The sequence below is a fragment of the Myxocyprinus asiaticus genome, chromosome 31 (assembly GCF_019703515.2).
Source record: "Myxocyprinus asiaticus isolate MX2 ecotype Aquarium Trade chromosome 31, UBuf_Myxa_2, whole genome shotgun sequence".
NCBI classification, from domain to species: domain Eukaryota; kingdom Metazoa; phylum Chordata; class Actinopteri; order Cypriniformes; family Catostomidae; genus Myxocyprinus; species Myxocyprinus asiaticus.
Window position 1 is genome coordinate 33783780 of NC_059374.1, and position 25511 is coordinate 33809290.

Genomic DNA, 25511 nt, shown 5'->3' on the forward strand with positions numbered 1-25511 from the left:
TGAGGAATTACATTTTCATTAATCTTTTAACATTTAAGAGGTCATTGTACTATAAAAACCTATGTTTCAGAACTCAAAACTTCCTCCCTAATCCAAAAAGAGCATTCATTAATAAAAAAGCTGCAAAAAAGGCTCGATCTCTACTTCTGTGACTTTTTAGCATCACACGGGGGCCTTCATTAATGCATGACCACCTCCACTCCAAGAGATCAACTCCTCCTTTTACATTATCAAACCACTGGTCCTGCCTAGTACTGCACAGTTAGTAAACAGAGTCAGCAGTGCAGATATGCCTACTATTATATACACCTTACTCATGGACTTACATAGTACACCTTCTTGTGCCCATCTGGACTATTTTTTTATTATTTTTCTATATGAACATGCAATAGACATATGTCTTTGACCGTTGTCATGTGGCTTGTGCCGCTTTTAAAAAATGCTGTCAAGTTATAACTCTTAAAAAGAGACCCCCATTCTGTTACATTCTGCTGCATTGCATCTTGCTGTTTTGAGTATAAACATGTTCTGAACATGTTATTGCTCCCATCTGTGCTATTTTTAATTGTTCGTCTATGAAAACATTCACTGGATGTACTGTATGTCTCTGACAATTTTTATGCGTTCCCGGTGATGTGCGCTGCGTTTTAAGAGAGGAACAAGTTAAACTTCTAAAAAAAAAGTGTCTCATTCAGGTCCATTCCACTGCTTCTGCTGGCTCTGAGAAAGAATACCGTCCTGTGTGTAAACAGACATGGAAGATGTGTGATGTTGCAGATGCAAGAACCGCGTACCATCCTGTGTGTAAACAGACATGAAAGATGTGAGATGTAGCGGCCGTGAAGACTGAAATTTAACAGCTTCTGATCATGTTAGTGCAGGTTTATGTGTGTGCAGCACGTTTCACCATGGATTGTGTTATGTGTTTTCAGCTCATTTCAGCATGTATTATGTGTGTTTTTGGCTCATATCAGCATGGACTGCATATGAACTAGTCACAATATGATTTAAACATTGTAAAGGAAATGTTATGGAAAGATAGGACAGTTAAAAACACTATTCGACCAAACCACAAAAAAATTTAATTAACCAATTCCATTCATTAATGTTTCATCTGTCATGACTGTTTCATATTTATAGTTTATGGTGCTGCTGGGCTTGAGTAAACAGTTTGATATAATTGGATACAATGTGTTGGATGTGCGTTATGGGTAAATATATATGGCTGTATTCAAGGGGCAGCACAGTGTTAGACAATCATAACGGCCTTTTCAAACTAAATGTGAATTTTCACAGCAATTTCTTACCACGATTAACATGCTTTATAGATACAGTTAATTCCTCTGAATCCATTCACACCGCAAGCAAACATTCAAGTGCCGACAAAGCAAGATTTTTTTTTTTTTTTTTTTATCAATTAAAACTTAAGCTTTACAATACTTTATACCATTTAGTTTTAAGAAAGTGTTACTGAGGTACAAATGTAATTGAAACAAGTAGATGTGCATGTCAATAATGCATCAGTATTTTTCCATTTGAAAACATTTGTTTTAAACGTTAATATTATGTTTACAACTGATTTTCTAATCACCCCTCAGAAAATTGTGTATTAATGATAATACTTCCAGTCAACTTGTCCAGCAGGTAAACTGAAATAGTTAGTGGAGTATCTTGAATGTTTTCTTTCTCGCTGAGCAAATTAACAACAAACCCATCATCGCTGGTGCAGCTTGTTGAGAAATCAGTTTTCTTTTTTTGATCATAATCACATCGCCTCTGGTTTGAAAATGTCCTGAACAGTAGGTGTTTACATGTGTTTCTTAAAAGAGAAATAGAGCTGAAAACCAAGCATTTAATTCACAGAGCAAGAGACAGGGTGGAAAATGATATATTACATATTACATATATTACATATTACTAAATTATGAATGTTTTAGTGCAAAAAAAAAAAAAATCTTTACTAACATTATAAGTGGATCTTAGAGAATATAATAATATTATTTAAGAAAAAGTATGCGTCATGATCCATTTAAAATGCAGATTTAGCTATTTTATGTCTAGCATTTTCTGTGCAAAAACCAAGAGATCACATGATGATTCAGTTCAAGTAGAATGAAATAAAGAGCACAATCTGATTTCTGAGTCCCACATGAGTTTGCAACCCCACTGTGACTATGAAATCCCACAACTCCTTTTTATCTCCCCGTCTGCTGCTCATTAAAGTTACTGACAGCCGTCACACTCTCTTACATGACAACTTTCTGAATACAGTCACTTTGTTCAAAATGCTCTCATGAGGCAATGTTTGCCTCCAAGTCCTTTAACAAACAACAAAATTGTTCAAAAATAGTCAAGAGCATAAAACAAACTCCTGACCTCAATACAAGTGATTTATTTAGTGAGTATCTGTGAATTATTTAGTGGACATACAAGTCTAAATGAACTCTAGCTGTGAGTGCTTTCAACTTTGCAGGAAATCTTTGTAGGGAGGACGGTGAAAGGTATGGCATGAGATAAAGAGGAGAACAAAGAGAATAGAGGAGAGGAGAAAGGGAGAGAGTGTTACAAGACAAGAAATAAAAGAGAGAGAGAGAGGGAGAGAGGTACAGTTAAAAGCCATGTTTTACTGTATTAAAAAAAAAGTGAAAAAGGGGGCACTAAATGGAGTAAGTGATGAAAAGAAAGGTATATTTTCAGCCATAAAAGAATAGTTCTCCTCAATGATACAGGTTGAGCCATGTTAAATGCAGCCCACACTGCTAATTCTATTGGCTCTGACAATGTGGAGCTTTCAACGGATATTACTCCACTGAGCGCTTTTCTACTCTATTCAGAGGGTTTAAAAAATGTTTGAAAGGGTGGGGGAAGACAAATTGCACCAAAGGAAAAGGACTGGCAAACACACAAATCGGTTTGATTTAAAAGTGCTGCTCCTCATCAGGAGGTCTTCACTCATAATAACTGTGGATGTGACAGTCAACAAAAAGGGCCCATGAGAGGTCCGTGTGACTATGAGTATACACAGAGTTCATACAGACATCTTTAAACAAAGTAAAAGTTTGCTTGAGGAGGAACACAAGAGGCATAGTACAAGAAAGTTTTATGTAAATCAACTGTGCTAAGTTATAGTATATCATTCTCAGAAGCTGCAGGCAGTTTCTTAAACCATCCTGCTGAAAAGACTGCTTAGACATGCATAAATTTGATTCTGTCCTTACTAGACTGTAATTTTTGCAACAATGTGGGGCATGACAGATTATGTTTTAAAATTACCATTTGTGCAATTTTGTTCTTTTCCAGCAATAAGCATTAAATAGGGATAAAAATAAACAAAACAAAAAACTGATTGCAAGTAACAGGATTTAGCCAAAATTAAGGTATCATTCAGTAGGGCCAGCTTGTTCAGGACCTATGTCTGTCTGTAGTTTCTGATAAACAAGCTGATAAATTTCAGAAGACAATATTTTTCATAAAGCCTTCATGTTCATATAAGAATCTGAAAAACATTCTTGTTTGTGTATGAGGGCAAGCACTGCTTTATCTATTTATCAAAAATTACTTTGCATTCAACCTGAGTTGTGTGAATATGTGTGTGTGTGTGTGTGTGTGTGTGTGTGTGTGTGTGTGTGTGTGTGTGTGTGTGTGTGTGTGTGTGTGTGTGTACAAACCCAGGCCTTTGGGTGTGATGCCGCTGGTGTGGGAAGGGTTGACGGCCCAGTAATAGTACTTCAGTATGTGCATGATCTGCAGGACTGTCCCCACCCGACGGATGGTGTTGTAGATGGTTGCCGTTCCAATGAACTCTGCTGAAAGGTACGTGTACAGCGAGAGTTGGATCTGCAGAACAAACAAACAAACACACACACACACACACACACACACATGTTGGTGCGGCTATCCTTATGAGGACTCTCCATAGACATAAAGATTTTTATTTTGTATGAACTATAGATTCTATCCCCTAACCCTAACCCTACCCCAAAACCAAACCTTCAAAAAAAAAATTCTGCATTTTTTAATTTTCCAAAACAACATTGTTTCGTATGGTTTTTAAGCAATTTGAATTATGGGGACACTAGAAATTATGCATTTATAACATAATACCCTTGTAATTACCAGTTTGTAACCTAAAAAATGTCCTCGCAAACCACCCAAACCCGCCCACACACACACATACACAGTAACGAAAGGTTACCATTGCTTCAGGAAAGAGTACAAAACAATGATAATGGCTTTGCTACGCCGACTGCTATTACTCATTAAAATTATATTCTAGTTGGATTTCCAGGGGAGCTACACCTCTAGCATGGCTACCACTGCTACAGAACATCAGCTTTAGTGAAAATGTGTGCTGCGATGTATACTTTTATGTAAAGCCACAAAGTGGGGTTCCTTTGAGTGTAGTAAGTCAGTGGGGATCAATGACAATCCTGCAGGAAAACTTTGGAGGGCAGAAAATGTTGATGAAGGTGTATAACTCTTCATCAATGCAGTTTAAGTCCACTTCTGCATATAGTTTTCTACTCAGGCCAAGGATGATGATGATGATGATGATGGTGAGACTAGAAAACATGTTGCAAGCCAATGAACTCTGCTGGCCTGGGGGAATGGCTGTGTGAAAACAATGTTTCTTAGGAGAGAATGAGTTTGGTTTGACTATTGAAGCAGTCCAGCTCATTTCATTATCCTGAACTAGTCTCACACTTCCATATTCTTCTCACTTTTCTTTCTTGTTCTTTCTCTTTGAGGTCTGCTGTTTTTCTCCTCATCTGTTTCTTTCTTGCTTTCTTTCTTTCTTTCTTCCGTCATCCATTCCTTTTTCTTTCCTTCCATCCTCTCTTTCTTTCCTCCATTTCTTTCTTTCCTTTCCTCCTTCCCTTCCTATCCTCCTTTCTTTCTTCCCTACCTAACCTCCTTCTTTTCTTGCATTCCTTCTAGCTTTTCTTTCTTCCTCTCTTGCTTTCCTACATTCCTTCCTATCTTCCTTCTTTCCCTTCGTGTATTCCTTATTTCCTTCCTTCCATTCCTCCATTCCTTTCCTTCCTTCCGTCTTTCCTTTCTTGTATTCCTTCTTGCTTTCTTTTCTTTGTTCCTATCAATCCACCTTCCTTCCTTCCTTTCCTTCACGTTTTCCTTCTTGCTTTCCTTCCTTACTTTCCTTCCTTCTCCCTCTCCTTTTGTACCCGTGGTAAGCTTCCAACGAGGTCTTTGTTTCAATCCTGTATTTGTTTTCTTGTCTCCATTATTTATTCATGGTGGTCGCCAGCAGTGCAGAAACTAAAGTGAATATATAAGCAAAACAGAGCCTTGCCTCTCTTAGAAACGCCTCATCCTCCTCTTCATGGGTCATTATGGAGCAGAGCAGGGACAAATTTCCCTCTTTTCCTCCTTCCCTTCCTATCCTCCTTTCTTTCTTCCCTTCCTAACTTCCTTCCTTCCTCTCTTGCATTTCTCCATTCCTTTCTTTCATTCCTATCTTCCTTCCTTTCTTGCATTCCTTCTGGCTTTCCTTTCTTCCTCTCTTGCTTTCCTCCATTCCTTCCTTCCTTTCTTCCCTTCGTGTATTCCTTATTTCCTTCCATTCCTCCATTCCTTTCTTTCCTTCCTTCCTTCCTTCCTTCTTTCCTTTCTTGTATTCCTTCTTGCTTTCCTTCATTCCTACCAATCCTACTTCCTTCCTTCCCAACCTCTCCTCCTTCCTTCCTTTCCTTCTCATATTCCTTCTTGCTTTCTTTCCTTCCTTTCCTTTCTTCTCCCTCTCCTTTTGTACCTGTGGTAAGCTTCCAATGAGGTCTTTGTTTCAATCCTGTATTTGTTTTCTTGTCTCCATTATTTATTCATGGTGGTCTCCAGCAGTGCAGAAACTAAAGTGAATATATAAGCAAACAGAGCCTTGCCTCTCTTAGAAACACCTCATCCTCCTCTTCATGGGTTATTATGGAGCAGAGCAGGGACAAATTGTCCTCTTTGTTTAGTTTTCCAAAAAAAAAAAAATTCACTCTGAAATTACCAAGCAGCTATGTCAGAGTGAAGCAACTACTCAAGAGACACTGTGAATTGTCAATCGGTTTAAGAAAAAAACTTTGTTAAAAGCTGTGATGTTATGTTGAGAGAAACAGTGATCTATTTTAATAGTAACTATTTAAAGTATTCTGACAGTTTCTAAACTGAAATCAGGTGACAGACTGTTAAGTTGAGGTACTGTAAATTAAAATCTGGCAAAAAATAAAGAGTGCTGTTTGGGAGCAGTGAACAATTCTAATGAGAAGATTTTGAAGATCAGAAAAGTGCAATTTCTGCTTTTTATAGGACTTTAAATTCATAATCTATTAACCAAGAGAGGCAGATGTTAACACAAAACTGAATTTGCAACCTATTTTACTTCTGTAATGTTACACATTCCTGAGTAAACCAAGATATTCAACATGGTAAAAAACAAAAACAAAACAAAACGTAGGGCAGGAAGACAAACAACAAGAACAGGAACGTGTATTAAGAATTGAATTTAAGTTAAATTTGTGTGTTCAGAAAGTAAACGGGGGAAATTGCTTTAATGCTGACTTGAAGTTCAATTACCATATAAAACAATTTCAACTCCTCCCACAGTTTGTAAAAACAACCAAAAAAACATGTTAACACTTACGCACTAACAATAGAAGTCTACATGGCAATTATAGATGCTTAGTGTTGTCAGCTGAAATGGAAAAGTGTTTAAGAGTCAGAGCAAGTTATTACCTATTATTATTGTTTTCCATTCTAATAATGTACATTAATGAATCATGCACAAAAGACATGTATTAAGAATGTACATTTTCTTAATTTATGGAGAATTTTGGTTTCCTGTTGACTTATATTTGCTGTTCTCATATATTCACTTTAGGACTTTCTCTCTGTCTTGTGTTAACTTCAGCAAATATCATCCATTGCTCCTCTGACTAGGTCATTCCAGTTTCCATGACACCAGTGCTCAACATAGGGTACTAAGTTACTCCTAAATGCTGTAATGTCTCTGTGTATACCTGATCATCTGGAAATGTGTTTCAGAAAACTTAACCTGGCTCACCTTAGCAGGTGTGTGGATCCAAATAGCAGCATTGAACAGAATATGGTCACATAGCTGTTTTAGGAGAGGTGCTCCGTGGGTAAGGCCATCCAGGTATTTGGCAAACGAGAGGAACAGCTCCAGGACGGCCCTGGTGATGTGCACCCGCGATGACTGAGAAAGACATGTAACCTTCTTTAAACTTGTTCAGCAACTTTTGACAAAACATTAATAATACAAATATTATATATCCAAAAACATATAAACCTACTACAAAGTGCTGTCTTAAAACTTGCAATTTCAGTTCCCTATCTGTCACTCACTCAACGTTGTGTCGATGTAGTGACACTAGGGGTCACTCTTGGGAGCCCCAAACACCTCTGCTTTTTGGAAAAAAGGCCAATGAGAATTGGCGAGTGGAATTTGGATGGCACTCCCCCGGACATACGAGTATAAAAGGAGCTGGTATGCAACCACTCATTCAGATTTTCTCTTCGGAGCCGAGCGGTTGTATTCAGTGCACTGAATTCAATTCCCTCCAAAGACGCACCTCAAAACTGCTGGATTTACGACGCATTTCAGCGGCTTCTCCCCCTCTGCACCCGTGGAGTGCAGAGAATGCCCCTGGGCGCTTCGGCAGAGCGAAAATAAGAGCATATATTCTAAAAGAGTATATTTTCATTCACAAAAAGAGCAGAAAACACAGAACATCTTTTTAAAGATGCCTTTCTGTTTGTGTGTTATTCCTGGTTGTGGTCGTTATCTCTCCGCTTCTGACGGCCACCCCAGAGGCTCCCCGCACCGGTCCTTCTACCTACGGGTTTGAGGCCACGTCAGTTAGCACTGGGGACAATTTGGGGGCATCAATGAGAACACCTCCGCCAGGTATCCCCCCACGGACCTCCCATTCCCCAGCACGCTCGCTTACCCCGATCGGGCTCTCACACGAGACCGCCGGCTCGTCTCAGCGCGAGTTCGACTTCTCGTTCGGAGCTCTGGAAGATGATGAGTTATCGAGCACAGTATTGGAGAGCGGGCTTGTCCAGTCTGACCCAGAGGCTTCGGCTGGGCTTCCTCCTTTGGGAACGGACGCCCAGTCTCACGCCGACGCAGAAATGACGGACATGCTTTCCCGGGTGGCCGCGAGCGTCGGGCTGGAGTGGAACCCTTCACTCTGCCCTGAACCATTGCGGCTCGACAACTGGTTCCTGGGCTCGGGGCGCCGCCCACGGCCATGCCCCACCCCCGTTCCTTTCTTCCCGGAAGTACATGAGGAGCTGACAAGATCGTGGGAGGCACCTTTTTCTGCCCGGTCCCGGTCTTTCAGCTCCCCCGCTCTCACTACCCTCGATGGTGGAGCGGCCAGGGGGTATTTGGTGATCCCCCAGGTGCCTGAAGCTCCCATCCAGGGCCTGTAGGTTTACATCGTCCCTGACGACTGTGGCCTGCAGTGCCGCTGGACAAGCCACCTCCGCCCTGCACGCCATGGCTCTCCTGTAAGTACACCAAGCCAAGGCACTAAAAGAACAGCACGTGGGTAGTTCTGACCCAGGATTGATGCAGGAACTGCACTCAGCGACCGTCCTCGCTCTCCGGGCGATGAAGGTCACGTTGCAGTCTCTCAGGCAGGCGATGTCCAACATTGTGGTCCAGGAGCACCACCTTTGGCTCAACTTGGTCGAGGTGAGAGAAGCGGACAAGGCACGGTTCCTTAAAGCCCCCATTTCCCAGGTTGGCCTGTTTGGCGACACCATCGAGGACTTTGCCCAGCAGTTCTCGGCGGTGAAGAAGCAGACGGAGGCCTTACAACATATCCTGCCCCAGCGCGGCTTAAGACCCCGCACCCTGTCTACTCGTTGCCAAGGGCATTTCTCCTGCAGCAAAAACTTTGGAGTCCTCCGCAGGAAGCAGATGCCACCCGTCTCGCGGCCGGCCACTAAGAACCCGAGGAAGGCTTCGAAGTGCCCCCGAGACGGGTGACCCTGTGGCGAGGAGACCCACTTCTCTGGAGCTGGTCGACAGACCTCTCCATCCCCCAGTGGAGGGCCGGGAGGAGATGCTGCGGCACCCAAAAGCCTGACAAAAGAATGGTTCCCTCATCTCCTGGGTCACATATCCGATGCACACAGCCATCGTCACGACCACCGTCCACCGTCCCATTTTGGCAGGTATGGCACTCCAGCGGCAGATCCCCCACCCCTGTGCGCCCAGCTGTGGCACAAACACACCCACACGGGATTGGTGTGGACTATGGTGATGAGATTCCTCCTCCCCCCTCCTCGGCCAATCTTATGGTGGGCAGCAGGAGCCAGGTAAGTGCTTCAATGTCCCTGGACTCAGCACAGCCACGGGGCTCGAGTCCCCTCGACGTGGCAGCTCGAGCTCTGCCCCGCCGTGAGGCCCAACCCACCGGTACGTCCGACATGATCATTCCCTTGGTCCCCCTTGCCCGGAGTTTGGGTGCATGGCTCATGCTTTACAACCCGTCGCGAAGGCTGACCTGGACCGTCCGACTCGGCTATGCCATTCACTTCGCCAGGCGCCCGCCCAGGTTCAGGGCGAGAACGCTGCTACCTTGCATGCGGAGATCGCTACCCTTCTGCGCAAGGGCGTGATAGAGCTGTCCCTCCAGTCGAGATGAAGAAAGGGTTCTACAGCCCTTACTTCATCGTACCGAAGAAAGGCGGTGGGTTGCGACCAATCCTGGACCTGCGAGTACTGAAACGGGCTTTGCACAGACTCCCGTCCAAAATGATGTCACAAAAACGCAATCTAATGAGCGTCCGGCATCAAGATTGGTTCGCGGTGGTAGACCAGAAGGACGCGTACTTCCACGTCTTGGTCTTACCTCGACACAGACCCTTCCTGCGGTTTGCCTTCGAAGGCCAGGTGTACCAGTACAAAGTCCTCCCCTTCGACTTGTCACACAAGTACTTGGGGAAGCATGATTTGATCATCAGGTTCCTGGGAGGCGCTAGGAGGTTGAATCCCTCCAGACCACGCCTCGTCCCCTCATGGGACCTCTCTGTAGTCCTTCGGGGTCTGCAGGGAGCTCCCTTTGAGCTCTTGGAGTCAGTTGAGCTTAAGGCACTCTCTTTGAAGACTGCCCTCCTGACTGCGCTCACTTCCATCAAAGGGGGAGGGGACCTGCAGGCGTTCTCTTAGCGAATTGTACCTGGAGTTCAGTCCGGGTTACTCTCACGTGATACTGAGACCCCGACCAGGCTATGTGCCCAAGGTTCCCACGACCCCTTTTAGGGATCAGGTGGTCAACCTGCAAGCGTTGCCCTAGGAGGAGGCAGACCCAGCCTTGGCTTTGCTGTGTCCAGTGCGAGCTTTACGCACCTATTTGGATCGCACGCAGAGCCTTAGAAGCTCCGAGCAGCTCTTTGCCTGCTTTGGTGCACAGCGGAAATGAAGCACTGTCTCCAAACAGAGGATCCCCCACTGGGTCATTGACGCCATCGCGATGGCATATCAGGCTCAGGTCGAGCCACCCCCTGCGGGGTTACGAGCCCACTCTACCAGGAGTGTGGCGCCTCTTTGGCAGACATCTGCAGAGCAGCTCTGCCCCTGGTCGCCATGCTCTGTAGAAACTCCTCCCCCTTCGGGTAGGACCTACCATGGGACCGCTTCACATGACATACTTCCGACAAGACTCGGTAAGACCATGTGATGTATTCCACTCAAAATACCCCCCCCCTTTTTGGGTGGGGTGTGGTCTCCGCGGTGTCTTCCTCTTGTGAGGGACACCCCCTGATGCAGACACTTATGGCTCCCAGTCAGTTAACAAATTCCACTCTTTTTTGGGGAGAAAAGAGAGGGAAAGAGGCCTCGGCTGGGTTAGCCTGTCCCTATAGTTGGGCAGTCGACTTGTTCCTGATGGACCGTTCGACGCTCATAAGAGCGTTGGGGGAGGTTACGTGATGGCCTGGTGTGCTGGCTACGAGGCACACAGCGGTCTGCCCGTCACACACCGCCAGTTCACGTAACACAGTTCAGATAGTTGTGGCATTTTGTATAGGGACTCCTAGTGTCACTATATCGACACAACGTCGAGTGAGTGACAGATAGGGAACATCCTGGTTACTTTCATAACCTCCGTTCCCTGATGGAGGGAATGAGACATTGTGTCCCTCTTGCCACAACGCTGAACTACCCGCTGAAATGACCAGGACCTGGTCTCGGCTCCTCAGCACAAAACCTGAATGAGTGGTTGCATACCAGCTACTTTTATACCTGTATGTCCGGGGGAATGGCATGCAAATTCCACTCGCCAATTCTCATTGGCCTTTTTTAAAAAAAGCAGAGGTGTTTGGGGCTCTCCCAAGAGTGACTTCTAGTGTCACTACATCGACACAACGTCTCGTTCCCTCCATCAGGGAACGGAGGTTACGAAAGTAACCAGGACATTCACCATATCATATACACTACAAGCCAAAAGTAGTCATTCTTTATTATTAATAGTTTCCATATTTTTGAATAATTGTTAAATCAATAATTGTAATCAAATAACACAAATGGAAGTATAGGGATCATGTAGTGATCAAAACATGTTAAACAAAAATATATCGGTAATAAATTAGATGCTTTCTACACAGTACTGAAGGAGTTCCAATAAATGCTGAGCACTAGTTGCCAGATTTTCCTTATTTATCCAGTCCAATTCATCCAGTGAAATAAATACAAACAATTTTAGTTTTGTAAACAAATTATTACGTAATCTAGACATCATCTTGTCCAATTCATTTGTCCACATAATTAAAGCATAGAAACATAAGCCTACAGATCAAAAGGTTTTTGAGATCATGAGAAACATACACTGATGAGCCAAAACATTATGACCACCTGACTTATATGCTGTTGGTCCTCCACGTGCCACCAAAACAGCGCCGACCCACCAAGGCTTAGACTCTACAAGACTCCTGAAAGTGTCCTGTGGTATCTGGCTCCAAGACATTTGCAGCAAATCCTTCAAGTCCTGTAAGTTGCGAGGTGGAGCCACCATGGATCGGACTTGTTGGTCCAGCATATCCCACAGATGCTCAATCGGATTGAGATCTGGGGAATTTGGAGACCAGGGTAACACCTTGAACTCTTCATCATGTTCCTCAAACCATTCCCGAACAATGTGTGCAGTGTGGCAGGGCGCATTATCCTGCTGAAAGAGGCCACTGTCATCAAGGAATTCCATTGCCATGAGGGGGTGTACCTGGTCTGCAACAATGTTAAGGTAGGTGGCACGTGCCAAATTGACATCCACATGAATGGCCGAACCCATGGTTCCCCAGCAGAACATTGGCTAGAGCATAACACTTCCTCCAACGGCTTGTCGTCTTCCCACAGTGCATCCTGGGGCCATCACTTTTCCTAGTAAACGGCACACACGTACACAGCCGTCCACGTGATGTAAAAGAAAACGGGATTCAGGGGACCTTCTTCCACTGCTCCAAGGTCCATGGGCTCTCTGACCGATCTGCGGCTACGCAGCCCCATCCACAGCAGAAAGTGATGCACTGTATGTTGTGACACATTCCTCCCATAACCATCATTTCTATGACTTGTTCCACAGTAGACCTTCTGTCAGTTTGGTCCAGACGGGATAGCCTTCGTTGCCTTCGTGCATCGATGAGCCTTGGAAGCCCAACACCCTGTCCCCGGTTTGTGGTTTGTCCCTTCTCGGACCATTGTCGGTAGGTACTCACCACTGCTGACCGGAAGCACCCCACAAGCCTTGGCGTTTTAAAGACGCTCAGACCCAGTCATCTGGCCATAACAATTTGGCCCTTGTCAAAGTCACTCAAGTCTTTACTCCTGCCCATTTCTCCTGCAAATCGTATTGACTACGATAATTGATTGTTTGCTTACCATCTTATCTGCCCAGACCTTGACATGTGGCCTTGTTAGGAGATGATCAACGTTATTTGCTTCACTTGTGAGTGGTCATAATATTTTGGCTCATCGGTGTAAATTCAGTCAAATGTGTCCAAGCTTTTGACTGGTAGTGTACATTTTAAGAAATAAATTCCTACTTTTTCTGATGAAAATATAAAAAAATAAATCTATAAACCAAAACCTTAGGCCAATAGTTTGACTTTGTAGCTAAACAAGGACTTTCACTTTGCCCAGACTTCACATGTTATTAGTCTCAGTTGGCACCTGAGGTCCAGACAGGTGTGTGGTGCAAGAGAGGTGCGGATATAAACTAGACGGCAACAGATGGCTGTCTACATGTGAATGGGACAGCAGACAACAGGATCACTCAGGTGCTGTCTAAGCCAGATTTACAGCTGCCTTTGCCAAATGACAAAGTGAGACTCATCCTCACTAGCACCAGCTTCAGATGGAACCAAGGGGACATAAAGAAATAGCGGTGACAGCAGTGAATGAGAAAAGACAGAGAGAAAGGAAAAAGAGAGATGACACTAGGCTAATTTGTATGCCATGGCAATAAATGCATGGACCGAGGGAATATAATGGCGCTGTTAAACCGACATTCGCCGTGGAAATGCTGTAGTATGCGTCTATCATTCATCAAACATAATGCACAATTTCTCCTTTATTTCAGCAACTGAAGTGTGAGCATTCTTTATTTAACTCACACTTTTAAAACTTTTAAAACCGAGACAATGGAGGTCATGATTACTGCCTTTGAAAGAACAATCTTAATACTCTTATAACTATTTAAAAAGAAAAAAGTCATTGTAAGCTTTAAGCTATGGGTAAAAGAACAATTTGGCAATAACATATGTAGAAAGAAGAATAACAATGCCTTAGAAGATGTAAAAAATGCCTTAAAGTTCTGCAGTTTAAAGGTACTGGGTGTAAATTGTTTGATGTTAAAATAGATACTTATCCCAGCTGAATGTGCAGAGGCAACTATAAGTAAACTATTCGTAGGTTGATTTCCCCCGAAAATGTACAAGCGCCTCTCTGCAGAGCTAGCAAAACATTGTACTGTTTATTTGAGTGGCTCCACGTGTAGTAACACTGGCTCAACCAATCGCATGAGTGTTTGTCAGACTAAAAGGGAAACAGGACTGATGGTTTGGGAAGTATGAAAACAGTCACTGTTTTTGCAATTTTGGACTCACTAACATTACAGAAATGACACACTGCATCTTTAAAAAGTCCTTATTGTATTTTGAAGAGACGGACAAGGAAATAGTGACACTGACCTTTTCCATGAGGTACCCAATCACCAGGAAGCCCTTTCCACCAAGCATCTGCTCTTGCATTGCCACAGAGCTCTTCAGCAGCTCCATCAGGAAGGCCAGAAGAGTGGAACTGCAACCCAAAAAAAGCATCCATTATGAAACTGTATTGGACTTACTAACCTAAGATTATAGCATGAACATCTAAATGTAATAAGCTTAATAATTTAAGAATCAACTTTAAGAAAAATCCGTAACGATCAAATATTAATATGAATATTGGGGAGACAATTTCAATGATTTTCTGAAAGAAATACTTGTTACAGTCCTAGATAGGTACACAGTTCATTGGACAAATAAACCACTGGATCAATCACTGGATCATAGTCCATCTAGCCAGATCTGTTACCCGACTGTTGCAACATTTTTGCAAAATTATACCACTTGGTTCCTTACAGATATCGCAGCAGTTCAGAGGTGAAATGTCCACCGTGTGGCCCTAAAAACTAGTTAAATATTCTCCGAAATAGATTAGGTTTTTAAGGTTAATAGTTGAGTTTAAAATCAACACAACCTCCTACCCTAAACCTAAATCTAACTGATAGTGTTGTAAAAAGCAAATGTGAGATGAATAACAAGTGAGGTTTTGAAGATTAATGCTCTATCCACTTTTTAATGAACAAAATCTTCCTCCCTTCCCTAAACCTTAAACCTAAACCTACACTCACTGAGCACATTATACATATACCTGCACACCTACTTATTCATGCGAATATCTAATCAGTCAATCGTGTGGCAGCAATGCAATGCATAAAATCAGCAGATATGGGTCAGGAGCTTCAGCTAATGTTCACATCAACCATCAGAATTGGGGAAAAATGTGATCTCAGTGATTTCGACCGTGGCATGATAGTTGGTGCCAGATGAGCTGGTTTGTTGTATTTCTTTAACTGCTGATCTCCTGGGATTTTCATGCACAACAGTCTCTAAGTTTTACTCAAAATGGTGCCAAAATAAAAATAAAAACATCCAGTAAGCAGCAGTTCTGCGGATGGAAATGCCTTGTTGATGGAAGAGGTCAATGGAGAATGGCAAAACTGGTTCGAGCTGACAGAAAGTCTACGGTAACTCAGATAACCACTCTGTACAATTGTAAATAGCAGAATAGCATCTCAGAATGCACAACACATTGAACCTTGAGGCGGATGGGCTAAAACCGTAGAAGACTGATGTCAGGCACTTTATTAGGACCATAGTGTTCCTTATAAAGTGCTCTGTGAGTGTAACTAATAATGTCATAAAAAAGCAAACATGACATGAAAAATGCAATTGCTGAAGCAACCACGTCATTTTGTGTCACTCGACACTTTCGGCTCACGTATTGACTCATGCTTTTTAGGACTCGTACCCTGGTCCTTTGGATTGCAAGTGTAATGGTACGTGTTCACTGGCACAGAAAGAAATTAGAAGGATCTGTCTGCATCCTGCAAAATTATTACAAGACACACCCACTACCTGGCACACCCACTACAATTTACGCCCCCTTCAAATAACAGGTGAAATGCTAAAGTCTTGCAACAGTTGAATGTCACATTCATACGCTGTTTGTTGTGTTTATTTGAGTCCCACAGCAACCATACACCTATCCCTGCCCCTAAACCAACCACAAACATTAAAAAATGAAAAGTCATATATACTGCAACTTAAGTTACATTGAATTCAATCATATCGCCGTATCAGTAGGTGGCGACAGTGAGGAAAAATGTGATGAAAATGTCCAGTCTCTTGTTATATCTAAACTGGACTACTGTAATGCTCTTCTGGCAAGACTTCCTGCATGTACGGTCAAACCTCTGCAACTCATCCAGAATACAGCAGCACAATTGGTCTTTAACGAGCCCAAGAGAGCGCATGTCATGCCTCTTTAAATCAAACTGCACTGGTTGCACTGCCAGTGGTTGCTCACATCAAATTCAAGGCATTGATGCTTGCTTACAGAACAACCAATGGCTCTGCACCCCCCATCTTCACTCACTACTTCAAGTCTACAGTATGTGCCCTCCATAAACATATGATCAGCGTGTGAGTGGCACCTCATGGTACTATCTCAAAGAGGCACAAAATCACTTTCCTGGACCTTCATTTCATCTGTTCCTCACTGGTGGACCTTCCAAACCCCACCTGAGCAATGGATTGTCCAGCCACCTTCAAGAAACATCTAAAGACGCATCTCTTTAGCAAGCACTTGATCTTTTTTCTTCTCAACAACAACAACAACAAAAAAAAAAAAGCATTCTTGTTCACCACTGTCTCTCACCTTCCTCTCTACTTGTGCTTCTCAAAGCAATTTGCAACTTTGTATTACAGCACTTCTCTTATTACTGCCTCCTTAAGGCCAAAGTATACTTTGGTTGTGTGCGTTGCTTATCCCTCCGTGCACAGTATGTGTGACGCAAATTGCGTCATCAGCACAGCCGTGCGGCTTGACGTGAGGTGAACTGGAACATGCAAAAACGAAGTATACCAGGGCCTTTAGGATGAATTGCGTCTATTGTACTCCTCATTTGTATGTTGCTTTGGATAAAAGTGTCTGCTAAATGAATAAATGTAAATGAAAATGAAGAGAAGAAGCTAGAAAATGCTAAGCTAATAGCTTCTGAGCGAACTGGAGAAAACAGAAGAGAGAAATGTTCATTAGAAGCATGGTGGACATGGGTATAAGTGTGTCTGTTTCTTGGGTGTCTGTAAACTAAAGACTATTGGCTTTTTTAAAAAAATGGTATGAGTCGTTTGACATGTCCCACCCTCACTTCCTGTTTCAGTAGGAATTACGTCAAAACACCAAATTGAACCACACTCGTCAAAGCACTTCACATGGACTTTAATGTCACCATTTGCGTCTTCGGTCTAAAAATATGATGTGACATATAATTTAAAAGTTATTCTTTGTTAACTTTACACAGTTGAATCAAACAGCGATTGCATAGGATTTTAAAAGTTATTTTAGCCAATAGAATTGCTTTATGATTCATGGGGGGGTTACTTGGAGAGGGCATGTAATGTAGTAGGTGTTCCTTGTCTTGTGGGATGCTGACAGATACACTTGGAAAATATCTGCTCAGTGACGCTGACAACGCTCGAGAGCTACCGGTTTTGGTCATGTTTGCAATATGCAAAGCCAGTGTGTATTGTCTATCATTGCTTTTAGTACATGGGCAATAATATCATCTTATATATGCGTGCTTAATTTCTGAATGCCCAAAGCATACAAACAATGTTGATTTATTACACTTTTGCTTACCCAGTCACAGTATTGCCAGAATAAATGCGTGCAATCAGAATTTGAAGTCTGTTTGGTTTGTGGATAAATGTGGAGTGCTTCTCAACTTTTTGACACTCTCGGCCGCTGTCAACACTTGCTCCGCATCACTGTCAACCCCACAATCCACCTCCCGAGGATGCCGCTTGACTCTAATTGAAAACGCCTGCTCAGCTCCGCTCAAAACGTGCCAGTGGACACGTACAGTAATGCTATCAGTTGAGCTAACACACAATTCGATTGCAATCGAACAGGCTTGTAAATGTAGTTTGTTATGTAATGCAAATGTTGAAATGTAAGTCATGCCGTTTAGTAAAAGTGTTAAGATGTCATAAGATAGTATTGTGTGAAGGGCAAAAAGTAAGTGTTGATTAACTGATAATCTGGCATTTTTAGTCATGATTTGTGTGAAAAGGAATAAAGGTCATTGTTATTGCAGCGCCTCTAGTGTTTATTTCACCAGGAAACTGCAGCAACACACACAACGAGCCACGTAAAAATCATTTTGCAAAAATGTTGGAATAGTAATGTAATTCAATAAAACCAGGTTGAGTCCATCTTTTAGCACATGTTTAGAGTTGTTTTAGGATATAATGGATCCTCAGGCCAAAAGACAAGATGCAAGATGGGAGGATGTTACTCACCAAACAGTGGTTTCCACCTGGCCCTCATTGTGCTGAAAGAAATCCAGCTGTGCATAGAGAGGAAACAGCACCTGGATACCACCAATGGAGTGAATGGCACTGTGGATCGAGTGAGTCACGATGGCCTTCACATCCTATATAGACATCGAAGGGACAAACCAAAAGGATTAAACAGTTGCAGTTGATGCAATTAGTAATTACCTTCATGTTAAATTGTTTTGTTATTTGTTCTTGGAAGTATTAACCAATGACTAATCTCTGAGGAAATGTGTTTCTCCAAACAATTAACATTAAATGGCAATAACTGACATTATCTTATGGTGCAGGCTAAACACAGCATCTTATTAACATTTAATCACATTACCAGCCAAAGCACTTTTTTTTAGGATTAAGAGAGAAGAACATGGCCTCGGAGGTGTTAAACTTACCTGTAGCATTAGAGCGTGGGGTGAGTGCACGAATATAGACGGGTTTTCTCTGGGTGACGATTCCAGGCAGAGCTGAGCATCCGTGGCCTTAGCGTTATATGTGAAAGAGATGCTGTTTGCCAATTTCCCATCATACAACACTTGCTTATGATGGTCAGCCAGGTGGATGTCACTCTCCGATTTGAACTTAAAGGTGCTCTAGGGAAAGAAAAAGAGAGACATTATTACACTTTTACCATGCCACTATTGTATTGTTGCGGGTGGTTGCTAAGGTGTTCTGGGGGCTTTTGGTGCATTCATATTATGTTGGAATTACTGTAATTATGAGATTGTGTGTTGTAAAAACTGCAAAGTTGTTCACTTGGAATTTTATGTAAGCCCTGAATTGACAGCCGTGACGTCATGAAAAATGCATGGCAGCGGCCTAAATAGTTAAAGGTAGTTTACCTGATGTGCTTTTTTTTTTTTTCTAAAACATTTTGAAGAACATATACAGGTGAATTAAAGGAATAGTTTGAAATGAAAATTCTCTCATCATTTACTCACCCTCATGCTATCCCAGATGTGTGACTTTCTTTCTTCTGATGAACACAAAGGTTTTAAGAAGAATATTTCAGCTCTGTAGGTCCATACAATGCAAGTGAATAGGTACCAACATTTTTAAGGTCCAAAAAGCACATCAAGGCAGCATAAAAGTAATCCATATGTGTCCAGTGGTTAAATGTATATTTTCAGAAGTGATATGATAAGTGTGGGTAAGAAATAGATCAATATTTAAGAACTTTTTCTTTTTTTGAAATTCTTTATTTTGGAGTAGCAGCATATACATCAGCACTTATTTCAAACCAGAAGTAGTTGTATTTTTCCTCTGCCATCCAGGTTTTTTCTTTATTTTTCTTTATTTTTAATTTTTTTACATAATACCAAAATGAAAAGAGAAAACTAAACAAATAATGATAAAAAAAAAATAAAAATTAAAAAAACTTTTTACAATTTGGGGGAGGCAAAGTATGTACATAATAGTCCATACTGAAGGGTAGTACTTGAGAGTTCTTAGTCTATGGTAGAGACTGTGGGAGAAAGGGTATATGTTCCCAATGCATGGTAGGGAAAAGGTGTGCAAAGGTGGAGAAAAAAGGTATGCGGGCTCTCTGGCTGTGTATAGAGTATGTACTTAAGGGCTAATACACAAACAAACAAGTAAATAAGCAAACAGATAAGCTTACAACAAGTCATTTGTTCAATACCTTAACAAAATCTGGTTGTAATGGCCTTACATATTCGACCCACTTGGTCCAGAATTTAAAAAACAAATTTTTCTGAAGATGAAGGGAAAAGTAATCTTTTCCATAATATAAATGTCATTTACTATATCCATCCACTCTTGTATTGTGGGGGGTTCAGGAAGCAACCAACGCCTTGTGAGCACTTTTTTACCAGCAGACGTTAAAATACTAAATAAATATTCATCAGGCCTTCTTGCCTGGAAATCAGCATTTTCTAAGAATAATGTGGGAAACTGCAAAGGCAGGACAGTGTTAAGAATGCTTTCCAATGCTTTATGAAGCTCTGCCCAGAAAGGTTTTATCACTGGGCACTCCCAGAATATATGCCAGTGATTGGCTTCCCGAAACCCACACTGTCTCCAACATTTGGTATTGCCCCCCCCCCCCAAATATGTGCTTTCTGTTTTGGTGTAATAAAAAATCGGATAAGGCACTTCCACCCGAACTACCACCATATGTGAGAGTTAGTACATTTCCACGGGAATTTACATACATAAAGCCACTCCTCATTTGATATTAGAAAATTACCTTCTTTTTCCCATTTTTCTTTAATGTATTCTGTAGAGTGAGATTTTTTTGTCCTAAGGCCTTTATAAAATGTAGATATAACACCCTTATTTGGATCTTCTTGGTAGGCACCCGTAAATATCCTCAATATTGGATCAAAGTCTGTTTTATTTTTAATGTCATGTTCAAAATGATTACATATTTGAAGATCTCTATAAAAATCAGATTTCTCAAGGCAATATTCTTTCTTCAAGCTTTCAAAGTCTTTTAAGTGTCCCTTTTTTGTAAAGGAATAGAATGTTGTTATTCCTTTTGAGATCCAGGATTTAAATCTATGATCCATTCTATTAGGCTTGAATTCAGGGTCATAGGCACACCACTGAATTATTTGTAGTTTATGATCCAGTTTATATTCTTCTCTTATCATATTCCAGATTTTTAATTGGGCTTTAGTCCATGGGTTTTTCACCTTATCTATAAATCTTCCCAAATTTTTATGTGCCAATACTACATGAATTGGGGGATCATTCATTATTGAAAGTTCAATATCTTTCCACCTAGCATGATATGTTGGGTTACATATATTAATTAAGGGTTTAGTCTGAGCTGCATAAAAATAATCCCTTAAGACCTTTTTCACTAAAATTCTCCTCCCTGAAAGAATGCAAATCGCCAAAAAACAAAAGAAGAATGTGAAAGTGAAAGTGGGGATTGATAGTAAAATGGACTTAAATATTTATCTGTTTCTCACCCGCACTTATAATAGTGCTTCTGAATATATGGATTTAACCACTGGAGTCATTTTATCCTGCCTTTTTGTTCTTTTGGAGCTTCAAAATTTTGGTACCCATTCACTTGCAATGTGAGCGCCTACAGAGTTGATATATTCTTCTAAAAATCAGAAAGTTATACACATCTTGCATGAGGGTAAGTAAATGATGAGAGAATTTTAATATTTTGGTGAATTATTCATTTAATGAATTAATATAGTTATTAAATATTTTGCCCTCATCAACAAAGCCACACATGGATCCATTACGGTGTTATAAGCATTGCAGTAGAAACTAATCATTTCTAAGTATGAGGATATGAACATCTCCGATTAGACTTTCCATGTTTTTACAGTAATTCCGACATGATGTGAACTCGTCATATTGTGTTGCTATTTGGTTGCTAGTGTTTTGGCTTGTTGCTAATATGTTGCTAGGTGGTTGCTTACTTGCATTAAGTGCTTACCTGGAGAGAGAGAGAGAAGAAAGAAAAAACAGCTAAAAATCAGCTCGAGCTCATTAGCTGCACCCAGTCTGGTCAAAACAAGTCTAGTCTAGCTGGTCTCCTACCCTGACTAGCTAAAGTCTAGCCATGCTAGGCAATTAGCTAAGACAAGAAACAGCTTGCTGTTTTTTTTTTTTTTTTTTTTTCATCAGGGAAGAACCCACCCCCAAGTCTACAACATATTCTAGTTCTAAGATATAGGTTGGGTCCTTTAAGTCTATGCATTGTTTTTTTTTACCTGATTTATCATGTGCCAGAAAAAAAAAATTAAAATAAAAATCTTAATTTGCGTTTCTTAGAAACATAATAGGCACACCTTTCCTCAATAAGTTGCATGATTTGAGGTACTGTTTAATTCATGTCCATAGCAAAATTGAGATGAGTTACGCACCAAATAATAATATAGTACTTAGGGTTAGGGATTTCAACAAACCTCTAACCCCAACTATGATCTATAGTCATAGTGAATATTGCCTTAGCAAGCACCACTAATAATAAAGGGAAACAATCTGGTGAAAAGTACAAGATATTTGCTTGTAAAAGGTACATGGACAAAAGGAGACATGCTAGTAAAGGTGAATTAACATGTTAAAATATGACAATGTATATTTTACATGTCTTAAAATAGCAAATCTATGTAAATTGCCTTATTCCATGCACTTATTAAAGGATTTACTATTCCTAGCATAAAATGGAGATTCTTTTTATGCGGTGATTAAATCCTATCCAAAGTCGTGGGAGCATGATAAATAATAAATGAGCTCAGTGGCATGAAATAATCATGAAGATGAAGTAGGGGTGGATGTTGGATTCCCCTGGCTGAATTATCATTCATGAGGTAGTTTCTTGTGCTGTCAAATTAAAGGCCTATAGCCCAACACCTGCAGCACATCCCTGGTGATGTCATCCAGATGTGACCTACTCTGGGTGTGCGGTAACTGTAATATTGTGCAGAGAGCACAATGATAACAAGGCATCTTTAAGAAATCAGTCTGCTCACTAAAGCCTCTATTATTTAGGATCCTTTCCTGCTGGGGGGAAAAAATAGTGTAGAATAGTGTAATGTGTTTTATTGTTCTTCAGCTGTTCTCCCAGCCAGTCCAGCTGACAAGTGCCCCAAATCCCTCTAAAGCCATAAGACTCGGAGACCTGCCACTGGTTTAAGGTTTATTTATTTTCAAGATTAGAAATATAAATATGCTGTGCTTAACAACACATCATATAGCAATAGTGTTTAAAGTCTGTCATGTAACCATGTTTTAAATCTTTACACTATACACTGAAAACAAGGGAACATTTTTTGAAAATACCAAACCAATACACTTCAGATCAACTTAATACATTTATGTTTGAGATAAGAACAATTAAATCATGTAAAGTCCAAGTGATATTCAACACAGCCATCAAAAAATTATATGATTGCAATACTATGAAATGTTAAAATGGATTCAGACTTTAACGGATGGTGTTCACTCAACTGATTTTTACTGCTTGCTCAATTAACTTATTTAGAATTTCAGCATTTGGTCAACTTAAATTAATAGTGTACAATTAATCTTTGTTCACTTAATCCAACTGTGTTAGAACTACATGAATAATATTTGTTGCATCAGTGTATTGCTAAAACTGGGCAGGGGATTTCCAGTTCCCAGCATGTTTTGCATGGGACTGGATTGAGAGAGTACATTTTAAAATTAAGTGTTATTTTAATGTATTTCTACACTGTTGGCTCAACAACCAGAACATATGAAAATAATTTGCTTCTACTCTGAAACATACATATTTATAACCTTCTTGGCTTTACTTAATTTGCATTAATCCAGCAACACAAAATATAAATTATACTGTAAGGTGAACTGAGAGTGATACATAAAAGAAAAGAGTTAATAAAAGAGTTCTTTGAACTTCTTTGGCTCAAAAATCTATAAAATGAAGATATTAAGTACTACTAACTCAAACAATCAAGTACAAAACTGAGGTTATGGGGAATACCCATAAGCCCTTGTGATTGAATAATTTAAGAATGTTTGTTTGGTCAAAAGGACCTTATTGGGGCATTTAATTAGTTGTTATCAAGCAATCATAATGATTTTAGCTCTTTTTATTATTAGTGATGTTGTTTTACTGTAATTAGTTGTTTTGTGTAAAGTCACCATTAGTGTTCCCTTTGGTAAAGTTGGATTCTGTTCAATCTATGTCATTTTTCCATGCACATGTGAAGTGCATATTTATGTGCACTTCTTTGGGAAATCAAGTTTAATGACTGACCTCAGTCATTATTTTCTTTTGAGCCAATTAGATTAAGTAGAAACAATAATATAAATGTTAATATGAAATAACGTGCTATTGATTGTTAAATCTTATTTGCGTGACATACCTTTTTATGTAAATAAAGTTGAGTGAACTGATACATTTGTGTACATTTAACAAAGGTTTTCTAGTTATGCTGATATAAAATTACCATAAGTTGAATTACAAAAATGCTACATATATATTTTAAGTAAATCCAACATATCATTGTTTTAGTATACGCAAAATTAAACAAGTAGGAGACTTGTTAGTGTTAAATGTTCTGTTTTGTTGGGATTTAGAGGAGTTTAGTGTTTAGCATTATGTTGGGATTTAGGAGTTTATCTGTAAACTCTTAGCAGCACCATACATCTCAAGCAGTACAAAAAGATATATGTAATATGCTAATATATTTGTTGCTAGCTAGCAACAAGATGCAATTTCCAATAGTTATTTAAACAAATCAAATTTAAATTAGGTTAACTCAATTCATTTAGGTTTTAGCTACACAAAAATATTTGAGTAGAGTACTTCTTAATTTAATATCAAAGAAACTCATTTTTATTGTGTGGACAAATGTGCACAATTGAATTAATTTAAACCAACATTTTATTTTATTTTAATGTGTCAGGTTTTCATTGGTTTATTGTTTAATTAGCTTGTTATGAGTTCTGTTTGTTCATTGGTTTATGTTCTCCAATGTCTTGTATTTAAGCCCTCATCTTTGCCATTGTCTGGTGTCAGGTATTGTGAATGTAACTTTGTAGTCAAGCCATGTTAAGTCAGGTATAGTCAAGTCATGTTATGTCAAGTCCATGTTTTGTTCACGTTTTTTAGTTAGGGTTTTTGGATTACTGCACTTTGTAAATAAACTGCACTTGGGTTCTCTACACTTCGTCATCGTCATCGTCCTCTTCATTGCCATTGCCAGCGCATCGTTACAGTATACTACCTAATATTTTTTTTTTTTTTTAAATAGTATGGGAAATATATTATGCAGTGATTTAAACAGTGGTACACTATATTGTTGTCACATGACCTTATTATGCTGCATGTTAAATACAACGAGCTGCATCCTGTTATTTTGGGTAAAAAAGGGTACAGTACTTTACATTTTTAATCCAACTTTGTGTAAAACTATCCAAAAAACTGGTAGTCCAATCAAATAACGGGTCATAAAGGAGACGGCAGATCCAAGTCAAGAACATGGCATTGTGGAATACTTATTTTGTTCCATGCAAACAGTACATTTGCATACTGTGCACAGTATACAGATTGCATACTGCAGAAACAGTAGAAACAGAATGGTATTTTGCCATAGCGAAAATGGCCACACACACACACACACACACACACTCAAAAATAAAATATGAAATAATAAAATGACACACGGCTATCACAAATCATTAAGCCTCTAGCACTACAACATATAAAATCATGACAGACTCCAGTAAAGACAGACATCTGCTGCATTTAAAATTAACCTGACCCTTCATATTCATATTTAATAATCCATGTGTTAACTGAGTACTGGTGTCTATTTAAAGATGCAGGAGGGTGTTTGTAA

The 25511-nt window shown here is 40.4% G+C and overlaps 1 protein-coding gene across 1 annotated transcript in view; it reads right to left on the reverse strand.

The window, feature by feature from the left end:
• The window catches only part of LOC127422243 (neurobeachin-like), a 382851-nt gene that overhangs the window by 245372 nt on the left and 111968 nt on the right, over nt 1-25511 (reverse strand). Inside the window, exons 9-13 of the mRNA XM_051665603.1 lie at nt 18588-18785; nt 18160-18293; nt 14221-14329; nt 7064-7216; nt 3669-3837 (exon numbers count right to left, since the gene is read on the reverse strand). Of these exons, the coding sequence (XP_051521563.1) occupies nt 3669-3837; nt 7064-7216; nt 14221-14329; nt 18160-18293; nt 18588-18785 (763 nt within the window). The remainder of the gene's footprint in view (nt 1-3668; nt 3838-7063; nt 7217-14220; nt 14330-18159; nt 18294-18587; nt 18786-25511) is intronic.